The following is a 13,910-nucleotide window of genomic DNA, read 5'->3' as shown; positions in this document are numbered from 1 at the left end:
GAAGGAGTCAATGTTAGATCCTTAAAAAATAATAAAAAAAAATTCCTTTACTAAATGCTCCCAAAGGAAAAAAAAAATAGCACGGAAGGAGTGTTATCTTTAATATGTTTATTAATTTTTTATATGGAAATTGTACAAAAAAATATTGTAAAATAATATGAAATGGAGATTTAATTTATTTATAATTATAACATATTTGATTTTGATAATTAATAAATGCGTTTACTTTTAGAGCAGATAGTAAATTCATTTTCTTCAGCACCAAAAACTGACACCATATAAATTAATTAGTTTACCCATTTGCTCAATACCATTCAGCAACCTATGACCATGGCTGGTACTTGCACAATTCGATTCTCAATTCTCTTGAGCTTCCTCTTGGTTTCATTATTGGGTGTTGAAGGTATAATTTCTGACTCATGCAAGCGTTATGAGTGTCCAACCTATGATGTCATACAAGCTGAGAAAGACTATGAAATCCGTCGCTATAATTCACCTCTGTGGATTTCAAATAACCCTCAAGACACTTCTTTTGTTGATGCTACAAGATCCGGCTTCGTGAGGTATAACATATGTTTTTAGTTTCTGAACAAATTTTTTATGATTTTATTCTTTTGAAAAAAAAACTTATGGACAAATTTTTTTGATTTTAGGAACCAAAGTATTAGGGGATATTTGAAACGTAGAATATTTTTAGTTTCTTGAGAATTTTAAATCGAGAATTTTGGTATTTCATATTTGATGATTATTTCAAAAAAATAAAGATTCTTAGGAATATAGTTTTTCGGGAATCATTTTTATCTCAATTTCTCGTAAAGACATTTATTTTAGAGGGTGACAATTCAACTTTATAGAGTTAGAGAAAAAGTTTTATATATAAAAAAAATCACAATATCCCTTTCTAAAATAGAAAATATCTCTCTTTATTTGTCTCTCTACCCTTCGATTTTTCTTTCTCCCTTGTTTCTCTCTTTTCTCACTATCACTCCCCCTCCTTTCCTCTCTCTTTCTCTCTACCTCTCGCGTCTCTCTCTTCTTATATTTCTTTTTCTTCCTCTCTCTTTATCACATTCATTCTCATTCCCCCTCTCCTCCTCCCTCCCTCCCATATCTCTATTTCTTTCTCTTTTTTGTATTTCAATATTTTTTAACTTTTTCAATTTTAATAATATTATTAAAGTCTATTTTGTTTCTACAGTTTAATGGTATTTGTTAAAACTTTATTTATTCATTTGAATGAAATGAAATAATTAATATATTTTTATCCTTCTTATTTATTTTTTAGAATTTTTCTTTGTTTATTTTTTGTTTTAACTTTCTAAAATAATTTAATGTTATATTTGTAATTAATAAAATTTGAGTAAATAAATATATTTAATGAGATTATTTTAATAAAGGATAATTTTATATAGAATATCATATATCTAGGAATATACTATTGTAACAAAATATGAAAATCTTTAATTCCTGAGTAAGAAAAAACTTTTCCTCTATCAAACCCTTTTTTAACGGGGATAAAAACTTTAAGAATTAAAAGTAAGAAATACCAAAAGTACAAGGAATCAAATTAGTAAAAATAATAGTTTTAAAGGATTTTTAAACCAAAAATAGTGGGAAATTGTTTTAAAGAATTTTTAAACCCAAAACGAAAGAGAATCAAGCATGTACTTATTTTTGAATAATTTTCAAATTTTAATATTTTTTCGATGTAAATTAATTACTAAATAGGGTAAAATTGTTTTAAAAAGTAATTTGAGAAATAAAACAAAAAACGTAGAAGAGAATTAATCCAAGAGATCCTAAAACCAAGTGAAATTATAGTCAAATTTAGCTTTTGGTAATCAATTAATCATTTTTGTTTTTTAATAGGCTATTTAGTTATATTTTTGGTAACAACAAGGAGAAGAAGCAAATAAAGATGACAGCACCTGTGGCAAGTGAAGTATCAGTTAATGGTGGAAAGTCCTCAATTGTTGTGAGCTTCTATGTTCCCAAAGAGAACCAAGCAAATCCACCAACAGCAGATGATCTCTCTATTCAAAGATGGAATACTAAATATGCAGTAGTTAGACAGTTTGATGGATTTGTCACAAATTCTAACATTGCGGAGCAAGTTGCTGCCTTGAACGCTAGTATTGCTGGCACTAAGTGGTCTGCTAAAGTTCCCAAAAGCTACACAGTGGCACAATACAATGCCCCTTTTGAGTTATTCAATAGACTGAATGAGATATGGTTCTTGTATGACAGTGAAAATTAATAGCATTCTACACCACCAATTTTCCATGTTATCAACTTAAATTAATAAATAGTATGCCATAAACAATTGTTGCAATCATTCATTACTTTATACTTAATTATATGAGTATGGGTCATCTATTATTCTAGCCCAAAATATTCTAATAAAGTAAAAAGCTTTGTAAGATAAAATCTTACTTTGTGTACTTTATTTTATAAACTCAAGCATTTCAATGACAAAATGAGTTTTAAAATAAGTATGTTTTCACATCAAAATTGCCTTTATAGGTTCTTAAAAAAATTCCAAAGATAAACACTTTATAAAATAAAGTTTAAAACAAAAATAAGGTTCTCAAAAGTAACTATACCGTTTGGATCTCCAATCGACTGGGAAGGCCGACTTGAGACTCTTTGCACTTTGATGCTAGAGCCTAGAGGTTTGTGTACCTTCCAAATCCAATTGACCGAATCATTTGAGCAGAGACTCTTCATGCTATTGACACTCGAGCCTAGAGGGTCACGTACTCTCCAACTCCCCATCCAAGCGAGAAAGTCAAATTCAAGATCACTCACAAGTTTCCTACCGAGTTGGTTCCCTAAGACTAATCAAGGCCATGATTCCTATGATTTTAATACAAATTCAATTATGATTATAAATGTGCTTTATAGGTTTATTATGGAAAATAAAATTAATGCGTATTTCAAGGGATTAAGATCGGAGGAAAAAATTTGTATCCTTTATACAACACCCATATATATAAAGGGAAAAGAGCTTTACAAAAAGGAGGTTTTACTCATTGAATGTTCTAGATTAAGATGGCGACTAGGTTCTCTTAGAATTTGTATCACTAAGGGTTATCTACCTGTCATCCCTTTATTGGAGCATTAACCCTAAACAAAAGGAAAATAAACTAGTCCTCTAAACCTTAATGATACATTAATATGAACAATTTCATAAAATTGAAGCCTAAGTTTCATCTCCTATATGCTGAAATTTGTTTACTTGATCTACACTTGTAAGTGACGTTTGGTCTAAGTCAAAAAGACAACACAAAAATGAAGAGTGAGAATACAACTCACACGTATAGACACATAAAAAATATAGATAATATCTAAATAGGGCAACACATATCGCATATAAAATGCAAATCAATCACAATTCAAGGTCAAACTCATACACCTTTAACATCACAAGAAACACCATACTAATGAAGACTCATGCTCTTAATTCTATAGAAGTGTGGTATCAATCACTTTGCACAAGCCTATGAAGTAGTCTAGAAGCACGTACAATCCATATGTCCTAGTCGACCAATTGTTCTCTTCACTACAAAAAAATGGACTTTTAGTGACATTTAATTTTGTTTCCAGCAGGGGCAATAAATGTTAAGTCAGACGAAGAAATTCCCAACAAGGTTTTGAACATGACAAATATAATACATATTGTTATTTTTAACATGTGTGTTAGTGTTTCATATAAATATAAGAACAGGAAAAATTGAGAAACGAAGTACGTGTCATTACACATACTTTGATCAAACAAACGAAGCCTGGTTAAGTTGCACAGAACATCAAATGATCAAAAGCCAAACAAAAACACAACACATACAAGACAAGTCATACTACCAGTCATAGGTCAACCAAGTATTAGATGATGGAAAACATAAGACAAAGAAACGTTCCAGACGGAATTAAAGTCTTCCATCTTCACGACTGATCAGATGAGAGGAAAAAGTCAAACCAGGCGAAAGGAAAAGTCAAAGTCTATCTCTTAGACGGAGACTCAAATTCCATACATAGAAGAAGAATAAACGTCTGAAGTCCACTATTTATAACGAGAGATATCATATATTGTCTAAACTCATAAGAGCACATGAAGTCATCAATATTGTGAAAAAGAAAGAAGAAAAATATGCAAGCACGAATCTACAAGTCAAAGTTGTGTGTGTTAGAGCAAGTACACCTACTTTTCAGAAAAAGACAATGTCTCTACAGCTACAATGACAGAAAGAGAACAGACATACCTAGGTCATGATTAAAGTCAGACATAAAAGTGAACAAATTATGCAAAATACTTCGCATAACACAAATTTAGCAAGCAAAACATTTAATAAAAGATCAAATGCATTAAATGAAAGATCTACATAACCATGAACGAACTGCTATCTGCACCAACGGGAAGCTCCGCTGCAACGAACACTTTCAAATTCAAAAAACAGGCAGATTTATCACAAGGCTATAAATATCAAAACAAAACACAAGAAGAAGGAGAAGAGAGAAGCAACGAGAAATAAGTAAAAAAAAATGTCAAAACAAACTTACATCTCTTGTTGTACAGTCTTGTATATCTGGTAGATCTAAGATAGCTTATCTTAGTGAGTGTTGAAACTATTCTATCCTCTTTGTGAGAGTAATATACACACTCAAAAACACATCTCTATAAAACTAAGGTTGTATACCTTAGCGAGTGTAGAAACCATCCTATCCTCTCTGTGAGAGTTATACACACACTCAAACCATTCATCCTTTGTAAAGCTTGAAGAGGCTATTTGAAAGAATACTTAGAAAACCAAGAGTGGTTAAGAATACTCGGTGAATCAGAAGTGGTTTAAGAATACTAGCGTTGACAAGTGAAGTTGACGAACCAGGAGTGGTTGATAATACTTGGGGAACCATAAGTGGTTTAAGAATACTAGCGTTGACGAGTGAAGTTGACGAACCAGAAGTGGTTGATAATACTTGTAATCTGTTGTGATTAGTGGAACCCTTCAGTTGAAGGAGACTAGACATAGCTCAAATCGAGCGAACCAGTATAAAACTCTTTGCACTCTTTATCCATTTTCAGACGCAATTTTATTTAGCTGTTATATCATACTGAAATTTTTGTCAACTGCTTATTTTTCATTACAACTATCTTCGGACGAAAAACATACTTGCATAACTTATTATCTTAAAGAACATTTTCCTTTTAAGAAACATTTTTCTTGTGCAGACGATAAACCTTTAGACGGAAAATCTTTTGTTGAGCCAACTTTGCACAGTCTTTAGGTATTCAAGATAATATTGTTTTTAGACGGAAAAGGGTCTCTTTGCGAAAACTGTTTTCAAAATCCTTCATTCTCGCACACACACATTCAACCCCCCCCCCGCTTCTGTGTGTTTTTCCGCTAACTTCAATAAAAATATCTATAAAATGTTTTATCAGCATTTCTATTTATTAATTTAAACGATTGGATCCCTCAAGCTTTAGACTTTTTAAGTAAACATATGAAATATTTTTATAAGAAAAAATGTCTTCAAAATCGTCTTAAAAAATATCTTTAAAAATATTTATCAGATGAAGTGTAAGATGTAGATCATATATAAGACGATGTAAATTAAACAAAGTATATTATTTGTCTCATATACATTAAATGTTTATTATTTATTGAGACTGATGATAATGTTTGTATTGAATGCTTCACTCTTTAACAAATCAAACTAGAAAACCATCTTAAAACTCACAAATCTATTAAAGAAAAGAATCGTACTTTCCATCATAACCAAGATCCCTGAAATCACGGAAAAAAGTAGATAAAGTCACAGTTATAACTATTTTGCGTTTATCATTTAGTGAAATGCATTTAATGCTCGTATTAAATAAGTTAAATGATTACTTACCATAACAAGGAAAGACGATGAAGATAGTCGAAACAAACTTGTGGGATAAACTCAAAGTATTGTAACAATCATCTTATCTAAGCTATTATATAAGAAGATTCAAAGCTCAAGAAAGAAGAAAGAACTCATATATAGATACACTTGGAAATAAACATATACTCTCTATAAAATACACTTGTGTATAAACTTCATTCTTTCTCGTAAAAGCTATTATTGCTTTGTATTATTTGTATAATGTCTAAGTGAGGCAAACACAACATTTGTGTAACCTTCATGACCATTGTTATACGGTTGAACATAGAGAGGTTTGTTTGTAAAAGGATACTTATTTTGATCCTAGAGAGACTTGATAGTAAAAGAATATTTGTTTTGAACTTGGAGAGATTTGATTGTAAAAGAATTTGGATGTTAAGCCTGGAGAGTCATGTTAAAATAATACTTTAGTAGTTTCTTGAAGAGATAAGTCAAAAAATACTTAGGATTGAGTCAGAAGTGGTTTATTGAAAGAATACTTGTATCTTTGTTTAAAGACAGTAGAACTGAATTTGATTAGATTAAGAACTAGACGTAGTCTTAATGGTTGAAATGAACCAATATAAAAATACCTAGCGCTCCATCTGACTGTTATTCGCAGTTCATCTGACTAGCGTTACTATTTCACTACAAAAAGTATTTGAGTTTTTGATACACGCTATTCAATCATACTTCTAATGTTTATCTTTTCTCCATAATTTTCACATTAGTCATTGTATGCAATGCCAGTAAAACATTTACCAATAATTACTTTGTATGCTGATAAAGACCTTTCTAATAGTTGAGAAAAATGTATGAGTTTTTGTAATATTTTTTACTAGCATTTAATATTTTTTAGTATTACCAATAAAAGTTTGAAAAAGGATTCCTAACTTATATACTTTTTAATTGTCTTATTTTTAGTTGATGTGGAACTTATAACTTGTAAGGTGAGGATTGTCCTATACTTATATACAACTCTTTAATTGTTTTATTTCTAGTCGATATGAGACTTGAGTTTTTTTCAATACACCTCTCAAATCTAATACTATTGAACTTGGTATGTAAATAAATGTTGGGTGATATGCTACAATCTAAGAATAGTGAGTTATAAATCTAACTTAAACCTATAAAATCAACTTGTAAAATGAGAGTTGCCCTCCACTTATACACTCTTTAGTGGATGTCACTAGTGGAAAAAAGAGCTACTACGTCTCTTCATTTACGTCGGAAACTAGCACACCCGACGTTGTAAAAACGCGGTGGCAGTTCCGTAAATAAGAGGAGGAAATTTACGCCGGACATCGATGGGTCCGACGTAAATAACTCCTTAAATGAAGGGCGCGCACTACAGATTTCAAATCGTGGCATTCTTCCTCATCTTCACGTTCTCCCGCGCGTTGTGGATTCTTCCTCATCCCTCCGCCTCCTCCTCAAATCGTGGTTGTCTTCCTCATCTTCACGTTTTTCTATTTTTCTTCTTCGGAGTTGTGTTGTTTCTTCTTCGCGTGTTGATGGAAATGGCTTAACCATACATCCATCTGTTTTTCTATGAGGTAGTGACCACTCCTTAACCGATGTTTGTGTTTTCTGGGATGTATTTTTCGTAATAATGTTTGGGTTGCATTTCGTGTTTGTGAAGCTGCAGAAGGAAGTGACCACTGCCTGGGTCTATCAAGCAGAACGGGCCGTTCTGCTTGCACTCATTTTTTTTTTTTTTTTAAATTTTTATGACTTTTTTACGCTGGACCTTGGCATGTCCGACGTAAATTTACGTCAATTTTTGACCCAAACGACGTAAATTTTACGTCTCCCGTATTAACGTCTGATGCTTTTCCGACATAAAAGGCTTCAAATACCCGACGTAAAAGGGATCTTTTGTACTAGTGTGTAGGACTTAAGTTTTTTTCAATAAAATAAATTAAAACTTACTCTTATTTTTTTATCGATAATTTGTAATAATTATTTTTATAAATATATTTTTAATGATTATTATTTATTAGTCATTAATATTTTTATTAAATAATAAAATAGATAATTAATTTATTATTATTAAATAATTTTCATTAACAATAAATTTTGATGTAACGTCTTTTGGGTCTTCGTCTACTTTTTCTATAGCTTCTTCAACATCGTCATCATCGGGTTCTTCTTGAAACTTGGAAGGCTATCCAATGGGCACTTGTAACAATGGTGCTCAATTAAGTTGGTACCAATTAATGGAGCATTGCTGAGATTGAAATGATTAATGTTGTAGATGGTGATGAGGAGCATTATTTTGTTGCTTCACCAATTAATTAACATTTTTTAAATATCTCACAATATTGCATTGTATTATAATCACGTTTTAACGACGCAAGATCGGTGAAGAACTCGTTGATGTACTCCAAGTTTCTCATAGTTTTGCGATGAAGACCCTTATTCGATTAGTCTCTGACCTTGTCGAAATGACAGTACATAATCTTGATTATGTACATTTGGAGAAACGCTCGACAAAACAATTTTCTTCATTTATGATTAATCTTACAATAGACTAAATTGTATAGGTCAAGTGATAATTTTAATCGATAAAAAATTATGTGCATGAACTTTAATTTTGATTTAAAAAATCTTTAAAATTGAATACAAAAATTAGCTCAAGAAATAATCATTTTCTTTAATTTTCATAATTTTAACAGGATTTGATTAATATAAGATTAATCTTATAATAGACAGATATTAATTCCACAACCCTACTTGGATGAGTTATTATTTATCAAGTTGTTAGTTTAAGTAATACTGAACTGGAACTAAAGTCTCGTATTTAAATTTTGTGTATAAAAAAAATATAATTAAAAAGAGAGATTCTATTAAAAGTGATAAGTTTAATTTTTGGATAAGAGTTATTGATAAAATTTATAAATATTTAATAAAAATGTGTTATTATTTTCAGCTGCACCAGGATTCTACTTAACTTCGAAGGAAATGCACTTATATATTGAAATTTTGGTGGCGTTGTGATTAATAGAACTCCTAGGGAATCACAATCACACATTATAAATACAAACCTTAATTAAACCTGAATCATGCATTTTGAATGGCTAATTAAATCATGATAGTTAGATTATTTAGGGGGTGTATTAGTTTAGAATTTCATAGAAATTTAAAAGATTTTTTTTTAGTAAAAAAATTTGTTGGTATTCGATCAAAATTTTATGTCACTTAAAAATAATTCAGTAGTATTCAATTTGGATTTTAAATATTTTTTTAAATAGTCTATTAAAATCCATTGGTATTCATTTGAAACATTTTATAACTTAAAAACAATCCATTGGTATTCAAAAATATAGAGATTTTAAAAGATTGTTGTATTAGAGGGGTTTTGAAAGACTTTTTAGTGGTATCTATAAATACCAAATTCATAAAATAACTCTATCCAAACCCATAAATTTTGGAGGATTGTTTGAAGTGACTTTTCAAGTGCTTTAAGAATTTCCAAGTGAGTTTTTCAAATTAAGTGACTTTTCAAGTGCTTCAAAAATTTCCAAGTGAATTTTTCATCTTTTTTTTTCCTATGCTCATGTCTTCTCCATTTTTTCTCTTGCTAATAATATTGCACTACTGCTCATATATAATATTGTACTACCGTTCTCATTCCATTCCCCTATTTGGTGAAACTTCTATACGTAAATGATAGTATCATTGACTTGCTCTATTTTTCTCTTTGTTCTCTTTAATTAACTTTCTCTATTTAATTGAGATTGTTCCTCAATTAGATAACACATAAAACGCTTAAAATTTCAACCGTAATATTTTTTTATAACATGCGTCAAGAAAAGGAAAAGGTGAAAACTAAAATTGATATCATGATCAACTGTAGATCTTCAAGACCTTGTAATCAATTTAGATTCATTAGAACAATATATATATATATATATATATATATATATATATATATATATATATAAGATGATTTTGAATTAGGGTTTCTCTGAGTAGAATGAGATAAGAATGAATCTTAGTTGGGGAAAGAACCCTCTTAGTACAAAAATTGCGATCTTTCTCCCTTTTTTGAATTTGTTACTGTTGTCCTTCCTATTTTATAACTCAACAATTATTTTATTTCTTTTTTTTTACTATGAATTTTATTTTTTTAGTTTTTATATTATGAAATTAGGATTTTTTATATTTTAAAAAGAAAATTAACATAAGACATTAAAATATCTTAGAATTCATTACTAAATATATTTCTTCACAAGTGAATAATTGAACGCAATTAAAAAATTAAAAAAAATATTTTGTACCTGTAACAAATTTTAGATTTTTTTTTTCTCCTAGTTAATATTTGTAAATTTCTACTTCAGTACCAATATAAAATGAAGGGACATATTTAGTTATAAGCGAGTAGGGTAGTTGTCCTACTATTATTTTTAATCATTTATAAATTTATAAATAAAATATTTTAACTCACAAATTATAAAAAATTAGAAATGTCGTTTAGAATAATTTTTAGCATATATAACACTACATAACTTTCTTCGTAAATAATGTCATTTTGATGAATTTTCAATTGGAGTGGTGGACAAACCTTTATCTTCAACATTACTAGTTAATGAAAATCATAATTTTTGAGCCTATTATTAAAACCCACGAGCAAGAGTGAAAAGATGTTAATATTTGGAGGACTAGTATAACTATGGATATGAGGGTGAATATTATTTAGAAGGATACGATATTACGGAGAATTATTATTATTATTATTATTATTATTATTATTATTATTATTATTATTTATTATTTTTGTCTTTGACTCTTTTTTAATTTGAATGTATGAAAAAAAATCTTAAACTCTTATCGTATGTAAAAAAAATCTACGAAATTCTGCAAAATCCACAAAGTCCCATAGAATCTATTAAAATCTTAACTTAAAAGTCTTACAAAATCTATTAAAATCTTGATTGAAAGTATTGCGAAATCCTACAAAATCTTAAAAGTTATGAAAATCTTGCAAAGTCTTTTAAAATTCACAAGACTTTTTTCAACTAAAAAAATCATAATCCAATACACCCCCTTAGTTTGGCATTGATTTTCGTAAATTTTTATTTGAAAAATAAAAATGAAATTTGATAAACAGGGGGAAAAACTCTGGAAAAACAATTTAGGGAAATTAATTATAACAAACAAAAAATCATGAAAATAATTCCAGTAGCTTCTGAATCATTAGACAGATCCATCAATCGTGAGTATATCAGGCATATTTTCTTTTTATCCATTAAATTCGACAATTATCTACGAGTGTAAATAGTTGGCTTGAGCCAGGTTTAGCCAAATTTTGGATTCAACCAATGAAAAACATTTGGAATTTGCATTTTATTTTGTGGAAAAACAACACTACCGAATTCAATCGGGGTTGATATATATGGGTAACCAGGTCTATTTTTTAAAGCATAAATATATTTTTAAAATTTTGAAAATAATAGGAAATGAAATACCTAATTAATTGAAGTCATAGTACATGTCTCAAGCAACACTAATATAAATTACATGATCATTTCATGTTTCAAGAAAATACATAAATCGTATTTTATTAGTGTTTACGGTGGAATTCGTTTATGGATTCTTTTTATTCGAACTAGCACGACAAACGTTTCAATTTAGGTATATTATGTTTTGAATTTTGAGGAACAAGAAAACATGGAGTAGAGAGATTAATAATTACTTGTTTCTAAATATTCATTAATAATTAACAAGTAATAATTTTCATGCACATAAATACTCAGATGAACAGAATGAACAATACATATATTTGCAATACAAATCATGTTCACATCACCTTAAAGAGTTACAATTATAAAGCTATATGACTACGTGATTAAAAGAAGAAAAGATAACTAAACTAATCCTAATCCTAAAAAGAGAAAAGAAAAGTGGCTGAGAAGTGGTCATACCCAGAAACAATTCCTTGCACGAAAGCCATATGCGCAGGCAGTGAGTGCTTGAGAGTTCATGAGTTTTCCGACCCCCGTGAAAGGCTATGCTTCTCCTATTTATAGAGACTCTCGAGAGCGATTATCTTTTGTGTGCATGTGTTGTGGGCGCATAACCGCTATCCACTACGCCAAATACGCGGCTTAAGACGTAACTTCTCATAACCGTTCATCCCACGTTTTTTCGATTTAATAATCGTCTCGGTATTCTTCAACTGTCACAAACCTTCGTAACTTCTCTTTACATTTTCGAGCGATTGTCGAGTATGAGTGTTCATAATCCACGATGTTCTTTTTGGGTGGGTTGCTTTATTGCTCAACTTTTTCGAGAGGCATATTATTCGAGTGACCCTAACAAATGCCCCCCTAGGAATTCAGTCTTGATGAGCACACTGATGAAAGAGAACTGAATTCCTATCAAGATTTTCCATCGATTCGTCCTCGAATGTTGCTTGTTCGTAAGTAACTTGTACCCCTTCGATGTAAACCTACTTCTGACCACCTAATTAATGTGATGACTGTTTGATGTGACATTAATTACTCTGACGGCGCGTGCTCACGTTTCTCCATAAGTTTGTCTATGAGTAAAACGTTTTGGCGGCTGTTATGAATATTTTAAATTAAAATTTGAATTGATGTGGTGAACCCGTTTTACCCCAGGCCCATCAATTCGCTTAAAACTCCCTTTTTTACCTTAAAGTAAAACCACTTTCACCATTCTATTTCTTTACGCACAAGTTTCCCTGCCTTCTCTCTCCTTGCTTCGTTTCTTGATTTTCTTCTCCGGCGATCTCGCACCTTTCTTCCATCCCTTCATTCACAAGTTCCTTGCTTTTGTTTATCAATGGCTTCTTCTGCTGTATCAACCTCTGCCGCCGTAGCATTAGTAGTTTCCCCCACCATGGCCTCTGCATCATCTCCTACCATGGCTTCTATGTCGTCTCCTACAATGGCCGCTGCATCGTCAACGCAAGCTCTTCCTCTCCTTACAACCAATGCTACAGTCTGCACCATGAAGGATGGTGATGATACTTTTGTCCCTATCCCTGGCATGGAGGAGGCAAGTCTTAAGATTTTTCAGTCTCAGGTACTTCTTCCTTTCACCCTTGCAGATGGTACTACTCATGCTTTTTTAGGCCCGTTTATGGGTCAAAATAAGAAAAAATTGGGGAATACATTGTTACCTGAGGACTCGTCTACATTACCCTTCATTCATTCCTCAAAAATAGACATGTCTTTATTCGGAGATACCACTAAGATTTTTAGGGCTTTTCCCCCCACTAAAGATAGGCATCTACAATGGTTGACACGCGTAGAAAATGCAATGAAGTCTTCGTGGGTAGAAACTGGTATATTCGAGTTTGTCCAACACACAAAATGCGATCTACACCTCTTCAACCCCCAAATGCTCCTATCTGCCATTTTTTTCTGGAATAGAGAGACTCGAGCTTTCAAGTTCCCCTGTGGTTTCGTATGTCCCACTCTGTTGGATATCGCAGCGATTACTGGCCTGGCTCCCATAGGAGATAGGTTTTACCCTGACACCTTCGAGGAGGAGATTTCGATCAAGGAAACTTCCATCTCTTGGGACAAGAAGACTTATCTAGCTTTTATTAATGCTCATATAGGATAACCTGGTACCCCCGTTTCGACTTTCGAGCATATTGCATTTTTAATGTACTGGTTATCTGCTTGTGTCTTATGTACTCCCTCTCTTCAGGTTCCGAAATATTATTACATTCTGGCTCAAGCCTTGCACTTAAAAAAGAAAATTTTCTTGAGTAAACTTCTATTAGCTTCTCTATACACTTGTCTCGATGAAGCTTCGAAAAGCCTTTTTCAAGAATCTGGTCCTTGAAACCTCTCTGGACCGTTATGGCTACTATAGTTATGGCTCAACGCAATTTTGGAAAACAAGCTTTCACTTACTTCGTCTTTCGCTCTAGTGTGTGAACTCGAGGGATCCTGTCTGACCACGCTTACCCCTCGAAAGCGTTCAATCAACAACTTCGCAAAATACACTGACGCGATTCTCAG

At 31.3% G+C, this 13,910-nt stretch overlaps 1 protein-coding gene across 1 annotated transcript; it reads left to right on the top strand.

Annotated features, from left to right (window-relative positions):
• The first annotated feature begins 315 nt into the window (after positions 1-315).
• On the top strand, positions 316-2,332 carry LOC109811745 (uncharacterized). Its single transcript, XM_020375564.3, has 2 exons — positions 316-563; positions 1,870-2,332. Exons 1-2 carry the CDS (start codon positions 325-327, stop codon positions 2,255-2,257), a joined length of 627 nt encoding a protein of 208 aa, XP_020231153.1. The 5' UTR covers positions 316-324; the 3' UTR covers positions 2,258-2,332.
• Positions 2,333-13,910: the final 11,578 nt, after the last annotated feature.

Source organism: Cajanus cajan, chromosome 8, assembly GCF_000230855.2.
Source record: "Cajanus cajan strain Asha chromosome 8, NIPB_CcT2T_4, whole genome shotgun sequence".
NCBI lineage: Eukaryota > Viridiplantae > Streptophyta > Magnoliopsida > Fabales > Fabaceae > Cajanus > Cajanus cajan.
Note: the sequence above shows the minus strand (reverse complement) of the source record. Positions and strands in the feature narration are given on the sequence as shown.